At 42.2% G+C, this 21639-nt stretch overlaps 1 protein-coding gene across 3 annotated transcripts in view; it reads right to left on the bottom strand.

The window, feature by feature from the left end:
* Nucleotides 1-21639, bottom strand: part of LOC134349410 (dihydropyrimidinase-related protein 3-like) — a 226137-nt gene that overhangs the window by 85438 nt on the left and 119060 nt on the right. For all 3 annotated transcript variants that reach the window (XM_063053672.1, XM_063053674.1, XM_063053675.1), the window contains exons 4-7: nucleotides 18199-18363; nucleotides 3981-4042; nucleotides 1506-1586; nucleotides 1115-1183 (exon numbers count right to left, since the gene is read on the bottom strand). In XM_063053672.1, coding sequence (XP_062909742.1) covers nucleotides 1115-1183; nucleotides 1506-1586; nucleotides 3981-4042; nucleotides 18199-18363 — 377 coding nt within the window. The remainder of the gene's footprint in view (nucleotides 1-1114; nucleotides 1184-1505; nucleotides 1587-3980; nucleotides 4043-18198; nucleotides 18364-21639) is intronic.

Raw genomic sequence — 21639 nt, 5'->3', positions numbered from 1 at the left:
AATACCCAATCAAAGTTAACGCTCTTTATTAGAATTTTGTTATTTCCAATTAGTGCATCAAGCACTTTGATTAAACTTATCTTTTTCGGTAAATGGTTTGATAAAACCTTACCAGATCTTCATTCATAAATGTCTCAGTGGAACCTTTTATAAGAGCAGACTTTTACAGAAAACCTTTATTTTAAAAGGCTGCCTGGCTCGTGTTACACATGGCACATTCAACAGTAAGTTGCCAGAGATGCTACAGAAATACATGGGAATTCAAAGCAATGCAATTCAGAGGATTACAATCATTTTTCTTGTTATTTGTAAGGCAGGTATAAACAGGGGGTTCCACAAGATGAAATCCAGCCTTAAACTGTTGCATTAAATGTATGTTTCATTCTGTAGAGCTGCCATTATGGCAATTATGTTGTACACAACAACTGAAAGCCCAGATGTGGCAGATTAGCACAATCCCCAATACTTCAACCTGTTGTGTTTGTATTCAAACAATAGGAAGGGTTGCCAAGCAACTGAGCTGGTTAGTGAACTGAAGAGCCTGATAATGTCTGAGCAACTGCACATTTAACTCTATCAGTCCGGGGTCAAGCTGCTCAGTATACCATGAGCTCCTTCTGACAGGCAAAGACAACAGCATTCGCGACATCTTACCCAGCTTTGGAAAGAAAGCAGTACAAGACAGCTTGGGGACCAAAGCCAGCTGAGGAAAAGTGTTTTCTGGTCTTACAAAGTTATTTGGTCTGTATAAAATTGTGTGAAAGAGTTGAGCCTTGTAATTATGGCCATTATAGCAGCAAACAACAGGCAGTGCAAACTCACCATTAACATACCTTCTCTGGTATTTCTCTATAAACTAGTTCGAGTAACTGTTATAGTGAAGGTGAATTGAACTGAAGTAGCTACGGTAATAAAATCTCTTATCCTCCTCTGACTAATTCCCTTCCCATGCTATTTAAGGACATTTCTGTTTAAAGCATAGTCCATTTTGGTTAAGTACTGGGGATGTCAAGCAACAACTTAGCCAAGGTGAATAAACACAAACTTATTTCCTGCCACTCACACACACAACCATTGTAATGCTGGAAGAAACAAAAGCAGCTCAGCTCATCACCTCCTCTGGTCGACTAAGCACGTGTCCCTCTGGGCCACTGATCCCCATCTCCAGCAAGAGTCTTTGTTCCTGTAGAGATAAACAGCAACAGGTAGCTTTAGACCTGATGTATGATTTCAGCTGACCAGGAAAATACAACTCGAAACCCGGACATGGAATGGCTCGACAGCTCATAACAAAAATCTGTCATACTCCCTTCTACTTTTTCTAGTCATGTAGGACAATTAATAGCGATTAGTCTACAGTGTACCTAAACAAGGCGTAGAATGTGGTGAAGTTACAAAGCCATCATTATATCTCAGGCATGCTACACTTATGTAACATCTAATGTAATCAAACATAGGAGGAAGGACACAGAAAGAATGAAAGTGCTAGATGTGAATGCACTGACCTGGGCAATGATGTCACCATTCTCTGCGTGAACTTGCATTATTGCTCCAAGGTCACCCACATACTTACAGATGTCATAGAGCTGCAAAGCAAATGGGGAAAGAAACAATTGAACAAACAATTCAGGCACGTGGCAAAGACCTTCACACTGAGCCGCCACTTACTACCATGAAGGCAGTTCATGGCATTCTTACAAACCACAGGTTTTACTTCAGCCTTGCATCTCACTCCCTTATTCTCTCACACCTTGATTTTATAACTTACATTAACCAATCAAATCTGGTCCAAACATCAATAGCAACAAAACGAAAGCCATCTGTTCTGCCTTGGGGCCACTACTCCTCTCTAACATTAACTGAATGCTATATCTTTAAATGGAGCAGATTCACCCTTGCAACTGGGTCAGCTACAATAAAACAACCCATCGTCTTGAGCTTACTTGCACAACAGCTGGGCACACACAATCACCCCTCAAATTACTGCCTGCCTTATATGTCAGGGCTATGACTGAATGGAAATGAAGAAACATTTATCCCTATCTACGCTTCTCAACTATCGTACCCAGAAGGCAGTAGAGGTTCAGTTGTTCAATACAATCAAGACAGATATTAATAAGTTTTTTTTAGATATTAAGGGGGGTGGTTTATGGAATGTGGGATCAGTGAAGGACAAAGGTACTAAGGTAAATAAGTAGCCACGATCTTATTGAATGTTGCAGGAGTGAGGGCCAAATTGCCTCCTCTTTCTTCCACAGTGCTAGCTCTGCACAGTGGAAATTAAAATTGGGTCACAAATAGGTGAGAAAATGTTAAGACCTGCTCCTAATTTTCCTCTGCTTGTCAAGCCGTATTTCTAAGAGCACAGGACAATTGCAGTTAGAAACTGCAGGGTGGATGGGCTTTCCCAAAGCTTCCAAACTGTGAATAAAAACCCCACGTGAAATGTTTTATGTTCTTATTCAGTTACTACCACCAGCTGAATGAAACCAATTAAAACAAAAAAAAATCAATTTAGTTAAAACCAGGTGTGTAAATACACCTGCACATTTTAAAACCCATTTACAAAGTAAAGTTTTTTTAGTTCAACAGCATTAAATGTAATCAAGTGCCAGAGCTCATCATGTATTGCTGAGTTCTCCTTATTAAACTCAAACATTTCCAAATGTACAAAGGCACCCGAGGCATGCTATTTGGCTGTATCTGACTGACAGTTAACAACACCTTCCTGTCTGTAACTCTCCACTATTCAGACGGGGAACCTTCGACAGAGCTTGTGTATCTTCAAGAAGCTTCCATAACTTTATTAAATTTAAAAGTCCAATACATGTTGTCAGCTGATTGCAGCCTCCAGGAGAATGGCACTAGGGCCAGTGCTCTCCACTGGGAGTGGTGTGGCAGTGTTCACACTGGAGTCGGTGCACTCCACTGGGACAGTGTGGCAGTGTCCACGCTGGAGCCAGTGCACTCCACTGGGGGTGGTGTGGCACAGCGTCCAGGCTGGAGCCACTGAACCCCACTGGGGGTGGTGTGGCGGTGTCCACACTGGAGCCAGTGCACTTCACTGGGGGTGGTGTGGGGCAGTGTCCACACTGGAGTCGGTGTGGTACAGTGTCCACACTGGAGTCAGTGAACTCCACTGGAGTCGGTGCTGTTCCTCCAGTGTGTGCTCAGCAGAAGACGACCTGTACTATGGTCGACTTGAGATTTCTGTGGCATTCGTGGACTCAGGGTCTGGACTATATATTTTGTTGCGTGGCTATATTTTATTGATATCTTACATGTGTTTGCTATCTCGTTTGTTCTGTCTGTTTTGTGCTGTGTGTGACTGTTGGTACTGTTTTGTACCTTGGCTCTGGAGTAACGCTGTCTAGGTCGGCTGTATTCATGTACGGGTGAGGGGTGGGGTGGCGAGGCGAAAGGTCAGAGAGGGGTGGTGTGGGTACAAATGCTTGTTTCTATAAACAGTAGAATTAGTTTCTTCTCTCAGCCCACTTTGAGTAATTATTCATTCTTATCGAAATTATGTGCTTTTTCATGACATTCACTACAACTACATCAAGTGATTTTTCCATATTTTCTGACTTATGAACAAAAATCAACTTCAGGATGTTATTCATAAATCAACAAAATAGAGAAAAATGGAGAACTAAATAATCTAGGAGAACCTCTCAGAGAAGGATAGAGGGAAGAGAACATGTGCCAAAATAGTGTGAGGGCAACACTTCAGAACTGAATCTGTACTCCTTCCATTAGACCCAGCTAGACTGGAACTTGAGTATGCAAGCCTTCCTGGAACGGTCAATGCTCTATAAGCAATCCTCAGCTACACAACCTCAGTAAAATGTAGGATTTACAGAACTTAAACCACCTTTGCTAACTCCAAGCCTGTGCCCTAACATGAAACAGTTGTGTGAACATTATTCTGGACATTGAACAGAACGCAGCAGATGACAGCAGAATTTACTAGTTTTTTTTACCTCAGCATTTGACATTTGATATAAATCCTTGTATGCCATGTAGACCAGGAAGGAATTCACACCTGTCAGAAATAAAATAGCTAGCTTTAAAATATAGTAAAACAGGAGGAAAAGCAAAATACATAACCTGGAAGATACTGAGCATCACATTCAGTTTCTGAATCAATCACAGTAATAAATTTGCACCATCTTTGTAAACAAACACAAAACAAGCAACACACACAAGATGCTTGAGGAACTCAGCAGGTCAGGCAACATCTACAGAAAAGAACAATCAACGTTTCGGCCGAGACTTTTCTTCAGGACTGGAAAAGAAGGGGAAAGATGCTGGAATAAAAAAAGATGGTGGGGGGGAGGGGAAAGAGAATAGCTAGAAGGTGATAGGTGAAGCCGGATGGGAAGGAAAGGTAAAGGCTGGAGAGGAAGGAATCTGGTAGGAGAGGAGAGTGGACTAGAGGAGAAAGACAAGTATGGAGGAGGGAGCCCAGGGGAAGGTGACAGGCAGGTAAGAAGAGGTAAGAGGCCGGAGTGGGGAATAGAAGAAAATTTTCGTTACCGGAAGGAGAAATCACCATTCATGCCATGAAGTTGGAGGCTATCCAGATAGAATAACATGTTGCTCCTCCACTCCGAGACTGGCCTCATCATGGCAAAAGAGAAGGCCACGGACGGACACGTCAGGAAAGGAATGGGAATTAAAATGCTTGGCCACCAGGCAGTTCCACTTTTGGCAGATGGAACAGAGGTGCTCGACGAAGCGGTACCCCATTTTATGAAGGGTCCCACCAATGAAGGAGACCACATCTGGAGCGCCGGACACAACAGACAACCCCAGCAGATTTGCATGTCAAGTGCTGCCTCACCTGGAAAGACTGTGTGGGACCCTGAAAGGAGATGAGGGAGCAGGTGCCCATCACCTTCAAGCTATCCTCCTTCCCTTCCACCCCACCTTTTTACTCTGGCATCTTCTGCCTTCCTTTCCAGTCCCGAAGAAGGGTCTTGGTCTGAAACACTGATTGTTTGCTAATATCCATGGATGCTCTCTGACCTGCCGAGTTCCTGCAGCATTGTGTGTGTGTTGCTTAGGATTTCCAGCATCTGCAAAATTGCTATTGATTATTCAAAAAAAACACCTTGATTTGTTGTTAATGATTTTAATCCAGAAGTTTAACAGGCATTCAGTGCCTTGAGGTGTAAATTCAAATACCCTGTTACATGACACAATTACCCACCCAAAATCTAGCACATAGATCTTACTGTGATTCCAATATTTTACTGAATGACGGGGAAAAGAAACTTTGTAACCTTTCAGGGTAAGAGTGTGAAGTAGCAAGATATAGCAAGCACATTTGGCTCTAGCAAAGGTTTTCTCCAGTTCTCCCCCCCCTTTAAAATATGCATATTTTTTATATTCTATTGGAATGCTCACTTTATATGTCAACGGAGCCTATTTTTTTCTGCCGCAAATAGTCCGGCAGCATCAAGTTTGAGGGTTATTATGCACAGGCCAATCCATCAATGTTCACCTGATGCAGGACCCGACACTGTAGTCAGTGCCCACAGCATTTTGGAGACAGGAGCGCCAGTTTCAGTGTACCCTTCAACCACGGTAGTGAGGGTGGTTAGCACCACACTATTACAGATGGGGGCATCAGAGCTTGGCGTTCAATTCCGGCGCCATCTGTAAGGAGTTTGTCTGAGCTCACCGTGAAGGGGTGAGCTTCCCCTGCGTGTTTGTTTCCTCCCACAGTTAAATGGTCATTGTAAATTGTCCTGTGATTAGGCGAGGGTTAAATGGGTGATCCACTGGGTGGTGCAGCTCATCGGGCCGGAAGGTCTGTTCTGTGATGGACAGATGGATAAATAAATAAATAAAACTCCTGCACCTTGGATTAAGCCAGTCTGCAACATGGTGCATGGTAAAAGCCAGGCAGACAAAGTGCATCATTCACTGAGTTAATCTTTCAGCAGCAGTTGACAGTCATCTCGGTACAGCAGAGACCATAGCTCCCCATTATACACAGTTTACAAGGAAGTGCACAAGAGTCTCATTTGTGCCATCGTCACCTGGACAATGTGCAGTGGGACTGATATCCTGGCTGTGCAGGAAGGGCATGATAGGGTGGGCCATTCTCACCTACTGGGGTTTTGGTGCCTATTTGGGAGTTCTCCAACAAACCCTCCAGGACATTCTCAGCTGACCAGTGCCTGAATGACTTGTGGTCAAAAAGTCAAATTTCAGCTTTCCATCCAGTAATTTGCACTGCATTATTGAAGTCCGTTCGCTAAAGAGCAGTTACATTCAATTGCAGGTTCCTGCCTCAGGATGAAATCCTGGACCACCAGCATTATATTTGTGATAGCCTTTTCTTGGTCCAGTTGTGTGCAATTCTGGTTGCTCCATTACAGCAAGGACATGGACGACTTGGGAGAAGGTGCCAAAGAGATTTGGCAGGATGCTGCCTGGATTAGAGTGTCCAAGCTATGGGGAGAAGTTGTCTAAACTTGAATTGTTTTCTCCAAAAGGTCTGAGGCTGAGGTGTGGGGTGCGGAGAAGAACTAATAGAAGTAATTAAGATTATGAGAGGCATAGATATAGTTGCCAGCCAAAAATTTTCACACAGGGTAGAAATGTCAAACACTGCTACTGATGCACCATAGAAAGCATCCTATCTGGACACAAGATGGGCGAGTATGGAAACTGCAGAGAGTCATGCACACAGCTCAGCACACTTCAGCAGCCAGCCTCACATCTGTGAACTCCATCTGTGCTTGTTGCTGCCTTCGTAAAGCAGCCAGCATAATCAAAGACCCTATCCATTCTCTCTTCTTCCCCATCCTACAATGGGCTAAAGATACAAAAGCTTGAAAGCACATACCACCAGTCTCAAAGACAGTTTTTAAACTGTTCAATGACTATTGAACAGTTCCCTAGTACAAAATGGATTGACTCTCTCAGATTTAATCACACATACATCAAAATATACAGCAAACCTCGTCATTTTCGTTAACAACCAACCACCAGGATGTGCTGGGAACGGTCCACAAGTATCGTCACACATTCCAAGCCAACACAGAATGCTCACAACATTCAGCAAAATTACACAGAGCAACAACAGCAATGAAACAAAACAGCAAATGAAAGCCCATTCCTGAACTCCTACCCAGAGACTCACACACAGACAGGCCTCTAATCCCAGGACAGGCTGCTCCTGGGGCTCCAGTCCTTGGTCACAGACTCTTAGACATCAGGTCCCCGGCAAGACTTGCAGACATCGGGCCTCAGAATTTAAAGCAAGGCACACACAGAAAGCAATATTATATAAGAACATAGGAAACAGGACAAGTGACACAATCTACCTTGTTATGATTTTGCACCTTGTCCACCTGAACTGCACATTCTCTGTAACTGTAACACTGTATTTGGCACTTTATTGTGGTGTCCCTGTATTAACAATAATTTGATCACTTTCCCTCCTTGCATCAAAACACTAAAACAAAACCAGTGGGAACATATCTTCCTGGTGCTAAGACAAAATTTCAAGTTTAAGAACTTAAGAAATAGGAGCAGGAGTAGGCCATCCGGCCCATCGAGTCTGCCCCACCATTCAATAAGATCATGGCTGATCTGTCTGTAACCTCAGCTCCATTTACCTGCCTTTTCCCCATGACCCTTAATTCCCTTACTATGCAAGAACCTATCTAATTGTTTCTTAAATACATTCAGTAAGGAAGCCTCAACTGCCTCCCTGGGCAGAGAATTCCACAGATTCGCCACTATCTGGGAAAAACGGTTTCTCCTCATCTCCATCCTAAATCTTCTCCCCTGAATCTTAAGGCAATGTCCCCTAGTTCTAGTCTCACTTACCAATGGAAACAACTTTCCTACTTCCATCCTATCTATCCCTTTCAAAATTTTGTATGTTGCTATAAGATCCCCTCTTGTTCTTCTGAACACCAGAAAGTATAGTCCCAGGCGACTCAATCCTCATAAATTAATCCATCCCTGGAATCAACCTGGTGAACCTCCTCTGCACTGCCTCCAAAGCCAGTATATCTTTCCTCAAGTATGGAGACCAGAACTGCACACAGTACTCCAGGTGCAGCCTCACAAGTACCCTGTATAGTTGCAGCATGACCTCCCTGCTCTTAAATTCAATCCCTCTAGCAATGAAGGCCAACATTCCATTTGCCTTCTTAATAACCTGTTGTACCCACAAGCCAACTTTTTGCGATTCATGAACAAGCACTCCCAAGTCTTTCAGCACAACAGCATGCTGCAATCTTTCACCATTTAAGTGATATGCTTCTCTTCTATTATCCCTTCCAAAGTGGATGATCTCGCATTTACCAACGTTGTATTCCATCTGCCAGACCTTGGCCCACTCACTTAACCTATCTATATCCCTCTGCAGACTCTCGACATCCTCTGTACAATTTGCTTTTCCACTCAGTTTAGTGTCATCAGCAAATTTTGCTACGCTACACTCAGTCCCCTCTTCCAAATCATCAGTGTAAATAGTAAACAGCTGCGGACCCAGCACCAACCCCTGCCACTGACTGCCAACTGGAGAAACACTTTTATACCAACTCTCTGCTTTCTATCGGTTAACCAATCCACTATCCATACCAATTTACTTCTTCCAACTCCATGCATCCGATTATTTACAAGTCTCTTGTGCGGCACCTTATTGAACACCTTCTGGAAATCCATGTATATGACATCCACCCGTTCCCCTCTATCCACTGCACTCATCATGTCCTCAAAGAACTCCACTAAGTTTGTTAAACAGGACCTGTCCTTTCTGAATACATACTGCGTCTGTCTAATGGAACCACTCCTTTCTAAATGTTTCGCTATTTCTTCCTTAATGACAGCTTCAAGCATTTTCCCGACTACAGATGTTAAGCTAACTGGCCTATAGTTGCCCGTCTTTCGCCTACTTCCTTTATTAAAAAGTGGCGTGACATTTGTTGTCTTCCAATCCACTGGGACCTGCCCAGAGTCTAGAGAGTTTTGATAAATGTTTACCAACACATCTACTATAACCTCCACCAATTCCTTCAGCACCCTGGGATACATCCCATCAGGACCAGGGGACTTATCTACCTTCAGGCCCTCTAGTTTGCTCATCACTATCTCTTTAGTGACAGTGATTTTATTGAGGTCCTCACCTCTCATTTCATCCATAACATCCTTCTTTGGCATATTAGAGGTGTCCTCCACCGTGAAGACTGACAGAAAATAGTCGTCCAATGCCTCAGCCATTTCCTTATCACCCAATATCAATATTTAAGTAAATTTTATTAAAGTACATATATGTCACCATATACAACCCTGAAACTTATTTCCTTGTGAACTTACTCAACAAGTCTACAGATTAGTAACTATAACAAGATCAATGAAATATCAACCAGAGTGCTGAAGACAACAAACTGTGCAAATATAAATAAATAGCAATAAATAACAACATTAAATAGAGTTCATGAATGTGGGATTGTTGGTTGTGGGTACATTTCAAAGATGGGGCAAGTGAAGCTGAGTGCAGCCATCCCCTTTTGTTCAAGTGCCTGATGGTTGAGGAGTAGAGGTTGTTCTTGAACTTGGTGGTAGGAGTCACCAAGCTGGTTTGTACCAAATGTACCCTCTGCAGGTAAATGTAGAACAAACTGAGGTGTGGCACAACAGAATTTAAATCAAGGAACACACAGAAAGCAATACTGTATAAGAACACAAGAAATAGGAGCCAGATTAGGCAACCTGGCCTGTCGAGCCTGCTGAACCATTCAATAAGATCACGGTTGATCTGGCTGTGGGCTCAACTCCACCTACCTCCCTTTTCTATAACTTGCTTCTCTGATTTGCTAGGCAGAGAATTCCACAAAATTCAATACTCCCCAGGTACAGCAGTGTCTCCTCTTCTCCATCCTACATGTATTCCCCAAAATCTCAAGTTTATGTTCACTAGTTTTAGTTTCACTTAACAGTGGAAACAACTTACCTGCCTCTATCTTATCTATACTTTTCATAATTTTATGTTTCTATAAGACCCCCCGACATTCTACTGAATTTAAGCGAGTATAATCCCAGGCAACTCAATCTTTCCTCATAGGGTAACATCCCTCCCCCACCACCAGTCGCTGGAATCAACATGGCGAATCTCTTCTGCACAACCTCCAACGCTAGTATGTCTTTCCTCAAGTAAGGAGACCAGAACTGCATGCAATACTCCAGGTGAAGTCTCACCTGTACCCTGTATAATTGTAGCATAAAGCAGAGTCTGTCAGGAGTTTCTGCTAATTAGATGTATTAATTCTTCATGAATAACTAATTACCAAGGATACTGTTAAAAGTGTCAGAGTGAGAGGTAGAGCAAGAGGGAGGGATTTTACAGCATGGGAGAGACTGATTGTGAAGGCTGGAAATCTGAGCAACAGAAAATACTCGGAACACTCGAGTCTGGCAGCACCTAGCGAAAGAGAAATAGATTTAATGTTTCAAGTTTGGGACCCTTTTTAATCTAAAATGCTATAGGTTACTTTCCACAATTGCTGCCTGACCTACAGAGTATTTCCAGTGTTTCTCTGAATGTTGGAAACACAAAATAAAAACTGAAGCTGCTGGAACTACAAAACAAGTTAGGTAGAACTTTGGAGAGAGTTATAGAGTAAACTTACTAACAACAGGATAGCAGGCTGATTTGTGTTTCAGATCATATGTTACACCTAGGCCTCGACCGTAAGTATTCTGAAATGCTGTCAATTTTAAAGGGTTTTCATCAAGTCAGGGACACACGATATTTTAAATTGGTCATTAATCAGAGACCCTTGAAGGTCAATAGGAACACAGCACTGGAACATCCCTTTTGCCCTGCCAAGACCAAAACAACCATCAAACAGGCTCTTAAAAACAATTCCATTTTCATCTCGCAAACACGACAAAATCTGCAGATGCTGGAATTTCAAGCAACACACATAAAAATTGCTGGTGAATGCAGCAGGCCAGACATCTATAGGAAAAGGCACAGTCAATGTTTCAGGCCGAGACCCTTCATCAGGACAAACTGAAAGAAGAGATGGTAAGAGATTTGAAAGTGGGAGGGGGAGCGGGAGATACAAAATGATAGGAGAAGACAGGAGGGAGAGGAATGGAGCCAAGAGCTGGACAGGTGATTGGCAAAAGTGATATGAGAGGATCATGGGACAGGAGGCCTAGGGAGAAAGAAAGGGGGAGGGGGGGAAGCCCAGAGGATGGACAAGGGGTATAGTGAGAAAAAGGAGAGAGTGTAAAAAATAAATAAATAAATAAATAAATAAATAACAGATGGGGTACGAAGGGGAGGTGGGGCATTACCGGCCCAAAACGCCGACTGTACCTCTTCCTAGAGATGCTGCCTGGCTGCTGCGTTCACCAGCAATTTTTATGTGTGTTGCTCTATTTTCAACTTCCTGAATTCCCTCATGTTCTCTCTGGTGCTCCATCGATCCTCAAGTCAAAACAAGACCTGTTCATTGTCACTTGTACATGTAAAATGTGTTGCATTTGTACTCCTATATTAACCACCAGCACATTTATTCAATTCCACTGACCTTGCTGGCCTGATTCTCTAAAATTATGCAACCAGCACAAAAGATTGCACTATTTATCTTTTAAAAAGCCAAGTCATAATCAATGCTAAACAAGATCCTATAACCCATGCCTTTATATTGTAAAAACATTACACTAAAAATTGTTCCAAAAACTGCTCACAGTGCCAGATCAGATTAATCACATTCAATATCTACTTCTAATTTAGATTCAATGATGCTCCAAAGACAACAAAAGCCAAGTATTCTGATCCAAAGTTTTTAAAGTAGAAAAAAAGTTTAAACATCAATGCAACAGAAACATTTTGGCTCCTATTTAAAATATCCATTAGACATGGGTGGCACAGTGCAATTGAGTTGAATGTGATGTGATAATCTTCAACTGTTTTAAGGGAATTTATCAAGTAACTATTAATAAGAAATAACAAATCAATTTATTTTATAAACAAAGATTACATCTTAAAATACTGCAACATTTCTACAGATTTGTGCTTGAGCAGAAGCCAGGGTTTATTTACAAGCATTCGAGTCAGCCCTTCTTCAAACTGGGAGAAATCCAAGTGAACCTTTCCTGGAATTCTCAGAAAACACTATCCATACAGAATTCCATTAGCTGTACAGCACTGGTAGCTGCAAATCTTTAGATATTTACTGCCATACATGTAAATACAAGTTAAACAAATATACCTTAAAATAAACTTTCTCATTTGTGTTTAATGAAAGGGAAAAAAATACTAGGATGCTTGGAAGTCTTATGTTGTTATACATCAATATTCTAAATGCTTTCTTTCCAAATCCACTAGATAAATAAATAATATTTTCCATCTCTGTTAGATAAATAAGTAATATTTTCCATCTCAAATTGGTCGAGATAAATGCTGCTTTGCCATCAAGTCAGTGAATAATTCATGGGGGGGCTAATTACTCTTAAAGTACTACCACCTGTGACCCCCTTTCAGGAAATTAGTGTACTACAACCTGGTCACAAAATCCATCGAACCTTCAGGATAGTGGTGAGCACAGGAAGCCACGCTAACGCACCGGTGTAAAGCAGAGGACCCACACAGAGGTTCAAGTGCAATCCTGATGTGGCATTAAACTGAAGCCTCAAAATTCACTTACGGTTGTCAATACACCACCCAGGCAGTCGAGTAAGGTAGGTATCCCTGATATCCTGATCGTTCACTGAAGTTCATTAAAAATAGAACAGGTCTCCATTTTACTACCCCACTGCAGTGCGCCTTCAAGGAAAGCTGACTTTGAATAAGTTTTGATGTGAGGTCTTGAACAGAAACAGCAACTATTCCCAGCGTCTACAGACATTGCCCGACAGCTGGGCTCCTCCAGCACTTCACTTGTTGCAGATTACAGTATCTGCAGTCTCTCGTGTCTATTAAGAATCTTCTAGTCAAACTTCAAATATTATTCTTTGGTGTCTGTGCATAAATTGTACAGTACACATCCTATATTACAACAGAGCTCATTTCATTGCGACACTGAAGCCTTGAAAAAATGCTATGTGAATGCAAATTTTTTTTCTCTTAAAGACATGAGCCAAACTTCAAAAGAAAACTCAAGGAATATTTCTTTTTTTTAAGAGAAACAGCGCAGAACAGACCCTTCTTACCCTTCGAGTAAATACTCCGCACACGTCACTTACTTAAAAATCAGAGAATAATGTAACACAATGGTCTGGGGAAAAAAAATGGGAGACATTTCAGATTTAAGAGCCTAGATCGGGTCACAGACCTAAACCTGATGACAACACTGACTATTTAAAATAAATAACAGAACATGCTGAAAACACTCTGCAGGTCAGGAAGTATCTGGGAAAAGAGCCGGTTAATACTTTGGGCCTGTGACCCTTCATCAGAGCCAGTCTGATGTTTTTCAGTATTTTCTTTTCAGTGCCCAATTCCATAATCTGCATTTTCATATTGTTTTACTACCATTTCAATGCTTCAGGTCTCAAGTTATGGAGCACTTGATCATTTTTAAATTAAGTAAATACTCCATGTGTTATTCTCACATCAAGCTCAGTCAACAAGTTTGGCACAAACTGTACTCAACTCTACTTGTTTTTGAAAAAAAATTTCCTCCCCACTGCCCACCTCACTATGCCCAAACCAATTTCCTATAGAAGGTATTTGCATAACCACTGAATTAAAATGTGCCAGAAATCAGCTGTGTAATATTTTACAATAAAAGTGACGTTTATTTTTAGTACTCCTAGACCTATTTAAGAATAGCTACATTGTAAAGTTACACAAAGGGCGAAAGTGTTCAGCAGCCGGAAAAGAAAATTAGGCAGGGTATTAAACAGAGTTCCAATTCAATGTTGGCTGCCTTGTGCTTCTGCCAAGGACCAATTTCACTCCCCAAGGAATTCAAATGGCAGCAGGCAATTTATCTAGCAAAATGAAAAATGACAGGAGTTCTTTAGTTGAATCCTGAGTTTGCTGCACTAACAATTGAGGAATGGCAGCATTAAGAAACAATGTCACACTGCATTGTGCTTTTTTAAAAAAAGTTAACTTATTTACAACCCTCAGATTTTTGCATCCATTGTGTTCTTCACAGAACAGCTGTGTTGAAATTATAACTTTACCAGTTATTGTCGGGAATAGCATCATCTTGACACTTAATGCTAGCTCGCCTTGCCTCTCATTCGAACATTACACTTCATGCTGAGTTTACAGCAGATACATTTTCAGTCTTGAAATCTTTACTACTCTCTTGAATGTTGCTCATTATGGAAAAAAAAATTCAACATGAATTTTTCTCTTCAACTGTCACAGAATCATTCCCAGATCATCACTACCTCCCCAAAGTCCCATTCGCTCTGCTCTGACTTGCTGGGTGGTGTCAGCACATTACAATGCCATGTAAGCTCAACCTTTTCTCCTTGCCATGTTCCCGGTAACCTTGCACCACTACATCTCCTCCACTCTCCCTTCCAACTAGGACTGGTCACGGCTCGACTGGGTTCTGCATCTTTTGTTAATTTTTCAATGAGGTTAAATCCTCTTGTGTGTGTGACATTGTCTTATAGCCTGGGAAAATGCATTGACGTTTCAGGGAGAGTGTCAATCAAGATACCACTGACCTTTTCTTTAACATTTTCTTTCATAGTAAACTACTTTACTAAGTCCCCATTTGAAGCAAAATCTTGGTTTGCTCCATTAATAAGAACCAGGCATATATCATGAATTTGAGGAAACCAAAGTTAGGTTTAAACGGAGCGGCCATTGTGGGACTGACCCAAGTTTAGAGTGGGAAGTTAGAGCTTTAGCTCGAGAGGCAGAGGCTAAGGCAAGTTTCAGGTAAATTTCTTTCTTATTGTACAGTTAGAGTATTGGGAATGATCATCAGGACAGTGGAGAACTCCTCTTGTGGGGTGTGGGAAGACAGACAGACCTCCAATATCCTTGATGGCTATACCTGGAAGAAATTCATCTTGCTGCAGATTCTTATAGAGCGCATTGGGGACTTGGAGCTGGATGACCTTCAAATCATTCGGGACTAAGAGGGGTTTACTGATAGGAGATACAGGTATGTAGTTATACCTAAAATTCAGGGCACAGATAATGGCTGATCGTCAAGAGAGGGATAGGGGATAGGCAGCCAGTGCAGGGAAAGTTGTGCTGAAGGGCTTGCTCATGTTGTACTGCTCTATGGTGGGCCAAAAGGAATATTTGTGTCACATGATTACGGATTTGGAAGACTTTGCAGACGCAGTGTTAACACTCACTCTCCTGCACACTGAGGTGCTTGGAACAGATGGCCCCTGTCACTGAAGCCAACAAAAGATGAGGATCTCTGCTGCCGGCAAGACCACAAGAGCTTGGTCCTGGGTTCGAGTTCCTGAACTTCAAACACCTTATTCCTATGATTGACAAAGGTTGCGCTGATACAGAAAGTGATAGTGAAATTCATCACTGTCGTCTGTCTCCATTGTGGAAAGGCTCTTGAGACACAAGTGATCCACAGATACCAGACTCTTGTCACAGAACTTTATTGGTAGTGCTATATTCTGTGATGCAGCTACAGCTAAGTTTTGCATTGCACCTGTACTTACGGATGGTGGTACACATGACAATACACTTGACTGTGGCTTTGTACACTGGCAAGGATAGTGCTATGGCAGTGGAAGGTTGGTGGAGGACCATTGATTTGTGCATATTAAGAAGCCTGCAGTCTCTGACAGCAAGCTCCACCTGCACATTGCAGCCCAGTGACTGAGTTTGGAGGGACAGAGATTGGAAGCAACCTTGGCTGAACAGTTTCCCACTTATAGATTTGCTGTACTCCAGTGGGAAGCTTGCTGAAGCTGAGATACAACATTTTAGGAGGCAGCTTGAGAAGTGCAGAGGGGCGATGATGTTAGGCATAACACCAACCAGCAGTCTGCTGCAAGCACATTTGTTAAGAACCTGGCACGCCAGCAGGCAGTAGGCACAAGGAAATATACTTCTGTGGGTGCAGCCAATTGAGGGAAGGATTCTCCATAGTTCCTCTCACATGGATATGAATATAGAGACCAGCAAGACCACTGAACAATGAGAATCCAGCTCTCTAGCAGACCACCTTCTTGAATTTCCCCAGAGTCCTCAGTCTAAGCAATCTCATCCTTGGCCTCTTTAACAGTAACATTACTTTCCAAACACTTCATTCCTCCTGATGAAGAGAACAGCTCCCTTACCTCATTATTGCAGAGGTTTCTGCAATAGAGTTGTGATTAGCTGTCCTTTCCTACTGTCCGCTGCTTTGACAATAACAGGCTGGTCATTTTATGTAGCTGCTACCTTTGTTTTCTCTTGTATGTGAATTCTACTCCTCATTCTTAGTCGGATTGTTAGAGCTTCACAGACCCACCCTACTTATGCATATGGGAGCTCAACATTCTCTTTGGGTAATGTTAGTGGTCAAAATGTTATCCATGTTGGCAGTGTTTTTGTACTGGGTTTTGTACAACTTGTATATGTGCCCAATCCCCAAAGGCGGTCACCTGTAAGAAACGGTCATTGCTGACGAGCAGCATTGACACAGACATGCATCAGCAACTCATCGCTTACTGGGCTGGGTAATCCAAGCAAAACAGCAGCTCCAATGCTGAATCACTGAGAGGGGAGAGAACAACACAAAACTCAAACCAGCTGAGATTTGAAGGACAGTGAGGAATGAAGAGCATGAACATTCACAATCCACCAGAGACATTTCCCTTTTTCAAAGTATGTGTCAGCACTTTCGTCAACTGCTACGATTCCAAAGTCTTCCATTTTGACCTGCTGCTGTTATTGGATATATTGAGCATTCCTGCAAGAAAATGAATCTCAGGGTTGTATGTGGTGACATATATGTATTTTGATAATACATTTACTTTGAACTTCATAGTGCTTTTCATCAGTAGTTCCGAAAACAAGCTCTTCGGCAAAACAGGAAAGGCGAGATCACTGATTCAGCAAGCTGTTGGACAGTTAGCCACTTAGGCCTACCCAAATGGTCCTCACCTCCCACTCCTTTCTTGAGGACTGTTTTCTCCTTTTTCTTTTCCCAGGTACACAGTAACTTTCTTTCGAAAGTTAAAATTGAAAATCTATGGCCCTTTCAGAGACAGAAAAGGGAAACATACCCCCTCAGCACCTTAGTGGAATGGAGTGCCTGTTTCTGTGCTGAATAACCATTAACTACTCATCCTCTCAGTAATTCGTTTGCCAACCACGAGTGCCATAATTACTGACTCTCGTCTCAATAGGAACAATTTCTCTGTATCAAAATGTTTCACAAGTGGGAGACACAAGTTTTGATGGCGTCCTCAGCAATCTTTTATTCCTCTTTCTTTTGCATTTGGAGAAATTACAAGTAAAGTCACTTCATTATAATAGCACCATGCTCTTCACAGCAGGAAGGATTGGGTTACACTTGATCATTCAGGTATAAGCAGTAAAGTGCATTGAACTGAAAAGGCAAACATGAGCTTCTGCTGAAACACATTTTAACCACAGTTAACTCCAAAGGAGAGGCTCATAACATCAATAATATCAACACTCTCTCTGCAGGGATGCAGGGTCAATTATTACTACTAAAAGTGAGCTCAGGGTTCAGCACCACCCCCTCCCCTGCCATCTCAGGCTTGCTGGAATGCAATGGCATTCATAGGCCAGATAAAAATGGAAATAATATTAGCCCAGAATAGGTGGACAGAGCAAAACACACAGGAGGACTAAAAAAGAGCAAGACAGAAACAAAGAAATATTGAGTCAGATAGACCAGCAGTAAGATAAAGATAGGAAGAGGATGGAGATAGTCACGAACAAAATAAGCTGAGGAAACAAAAAAAATAGAGAAAAGTTTGTGGAAAGGTTAATCACTGTGGAATAGAAGATTAAGTTGAGTAAAAGGCACAAAACATGGAAAATAGATGGATGGAAATTCTCAGAACTTGGAGTCGGGTCAAAACCAATCATGAAAGGACTCATTTTACCATCAGTAGATTATGATTCTCCAGGAACAAAGATTTGAAGAGAAGATTGAAATGGGTTAAACCTGTTGCATACTGCTCACATTCTCGATACTATGTTATCAACAGACAGTGTACACTAATCAAAATCATTATTAGAGTTAAACAGACCTTTCTCTTTGACCAGGGTCTGGATCTCTTCCTTCACTCCATCGTTCCAGTCAGTGATGTCCACGTGAAGGGCGTAATCACAGCATGACTTGCTATCTGCCCACTCCCGCCACTTCTCGTACGCGGCGATGACACTGCTCTCAGGGTCTGGGATCACATGGTCAACTGTGAGGAGGAAAGAAATGGACAATTCAAACAATGCCTCAAATATCTAGTCTCTAACTACACCCTTTCATATTTTTCCATTCAGTGTTCAATCCTGCCAATTTAAAATCTTCAGATAAGAACAGAAGGTACATTGACATTTATGCCTTTGGACTAAATGCATTAAGGAGCTTGAGAGATGAAAAACTACATCCTTATTTTCCAGATTGACTAACCAAAAGAAAGTGCCAACAACTTCAAAAAAACAGAAGATGCTGGAAATTTGAAATCAAAGCAGAATGTCATTTTTTAGCATTTCCTTCCTTTAAGGCAAAACCAGCATTCCCTCAGCCTAATCCAGTTTCCAAGGAAAGGATTCATTTTGGTGGCCAATGCCAAAGTTCCCCAACTGTTACACGTGCATATTCTGTTGTTCTTAAAGCCCGAGAACTGTCTACTGAGCCCCACAACCCAAATAAATTCACGTTTATAGAATCAAAGCTGCCTCCACAGAAAACACTGGAACTAACAGGCAAGCATGCACAGCTGGAGAAATGAGAGGCTCTCAGGTCAGCAGACAAAACTTCATTATTCCCGGCTGTTGCCACACAGTATCTTGACCTGTCGCTTGGCTGTATCTAATGGTGCTCACTTCCAAGCTCATTCCATAAGATACATTCACTAAATGGTCACAGTCACTTTCCCGCTGGCAGATAAATCTAAAATTTGAGGGCACAAGTTTTAAGTGAGGAAGAAAGGATGTAATCCAAGAGGCAAATTTTTCCGCACCGAGTGTGGTGGGCATATGAAAAGAGCTGCCTGGGAAAGTGAAAGAGAAAAATACGAATTCAAAGTGGAAAAAGGTTGGCAGGCATATGGCTAGGAAAGGTTTAGAGAAATTTTGGCAAATGGGGCTAGCTCAGGAAAGACCATTAGTCACAGGATCAGAATTAGGCCATTCATTCTGCCCAATGAATATGCTCTGCCATTCGGTCATGGCACTTTCATCAACACAGACAATTTGGGCCAGAGGGCCTATTTGTATGTTTCATAACTTTGTAACGCTGGTCAAAAGCCTCTCAACATCATTATAGACTGCAGAAAATAATTAGCATAACACTGTTACTCAGACTAATTAGAATCAGGTTTATTATCACTGGCAAATATCATAAAATTTGTTGTTTTGCAGCAGCTGTACTGTGTAATACATAATATTATAAATTGCAATAAGTATATATAAAAAGTAAATTAAAGCAAAAAGAGGAAGGACAGAAGTACTGAGGAAGAGTTCATGGATTCATCGTCTAATTAGAAATCTGATGGTGGAGGGGAAGAAACTGCTTCTGAAATGTTGAGTGTGAGTCTTCGTTCCTGTACCACCTCCTGGATGGTAGTAGTAAGAAGAGGGCATATCCTAAGTGATGGGGGTCCTTAACGAAGGATGCTATCTTTTTGAGGCATCGTCTTTAGAAGGTGTCTCGGCTGCTGGGACCATGATGTCCCGTGATGGAGCTGGCTGAGTTTACAATTTCCTGCAGTTCTTTCTGATCCTGTGCAGTGTCCCTTCCATACCAGTAGTGATGAAACCACCTAGAATGCTCTCTACAGTACATCTGTAGGAAGTTGTGAGTGTCTTTGGTGACATACTAATTCTCCTCAAACTCCTAATGAAATATAGCCTTCGTCATGCCTTCTTTGTAATTACATCAATATTTTGGGCCCAGGATAGATCCTCAGAGATGCTTACACCCAAGAATTTGAAACTGCTCCACAGTTCCACTTCTGATCCCGCGATAAGAACTGGTGTGCTTTCCCTCAACTTCCCTTTCCTGAAGTCTATAATCACTTGCTTGGTCTTGCTGATGTTGAGTGCAAGGCTGCAGCTGCAAAACCACTCAACTGGCTGATCTATCTCACTCCTGTATTTGCCATCACCATCTTAAGCTCTGCCAACAATAGTTGTGTCATCGGCAAATATATATATATATACATACATACACATAGCATTTGATCTGTGCCAAGCCACACAGTCAAGAGTGCAGAGAGAGTAGAGCAGTGAGCAAAGGACACATCCCTGAGGTGCACCAAAGTTGATTGCCAGTGAGGAGCTGTTATTTCCCATCCACACAGAATGTGGTCTCCTGGTGAGGAGGTCAAGAATCCAGTTGCAGAGGAATGTAGAGATGTCCAGGTTTTGGAGCTTTTTGATTACAGCTGATTGTGCTGAATACTGAACAGTCGTCAATAAACAGCAGCCTGACGTAACTATTGCTATTGTCTAGGTGATCCAAGGCTGAGTGGCGAGCCAGTGAGATTGCATCTGACGTGCAGCATACAATGGAGGCAAATTGCAGTGGGTCCACATCCTTACTTAGGCAGGAGTTGGTTCTAGCCATAACCAACGCCTCAAAACACTTCATCACAGTAGATGTGAATGCCACTGGGGGATGGTCTTTGAGGCAGCTCACCCTACTCTGATTGTCGCCCTTCTGAAGCAGTTGGGAAACTCTGACTGCAGCAGTGAGAGACTGAAAACGTCTTTGAACACTCCCGCCAGTAAACTCTCAGGGTCTGACACCTTGTGAGGGTTCACCCTCTTGAAAGATGTTCTGACGTCAGCCTCCAAGACAGAGATCACGGGGTCACCAGATGCTGCAGGGATTCACACAGGTGTATTTTTATCCTCCCTTGCAAAGCATTGGGCTCATTTAGGAGTCAAGCATCACTGTGATTCATGATTATAAGCTTTGCTTTGTATAAGTAAAGGCCTGTAAACTCTGCCAACTATTCTGTTTCTACCCTCAATTATTTATTCACTCTTAAGATAGCCTTCCATAGGTCATACCTGGACTTATTGTTTTATTCTGGACACCAGGCTTGAAGGCTACAGATCTTGTCCTTAGCAGACTATGAATCACCTGGTTCATCCATGGCTTTTGATTAGGCATCTCTGGTGTGTTCTCGAAGGTACACACTCATGCATATTGGTCTTGATGAAGTCATTGACTGGGCATATTCATTCAGAGTCAATATCACTCAATATTATCCAGATCACTGACTCAAAGCAGTCCTGTAAGCGCTTCTCTGCCTCCCTTGAACAGCTTGGTCCTCACCACTGGTGCTGCAGTCTAGTCTCTGCTTCTGTGCTGGGAGAAGAGGTATACCCAGATGATCGGACTTATCAAAGTGTGCCTGTGGGATGGCACGGTAAGTGTTCTCAGTGGTTGTGTAATAGTGGTCAAGTGTGTTGGCTCCTCTGGTTCCAAAGGTGATATGCTGGTGCTAGTTGGTCAGAGG

This window comes from Mobula hypostoma, chromosome 7 (assembly GCF_963921235.1).
Source record: "Mobula hypostoma chromosome 7, sMobHyp1.1, whole genome shotgun sequence".
In the NCBI taxonomy this organism is placed as follows: Eukaryota; Metazoa; Chordata; class Chondrichthyes; order Myliobatiformes; family Myliobatidae; genus Mobula; species Mobula hypostoma.
This window is presented reverse-complemented; position numbering and strand designations above follow the sequence as displayed.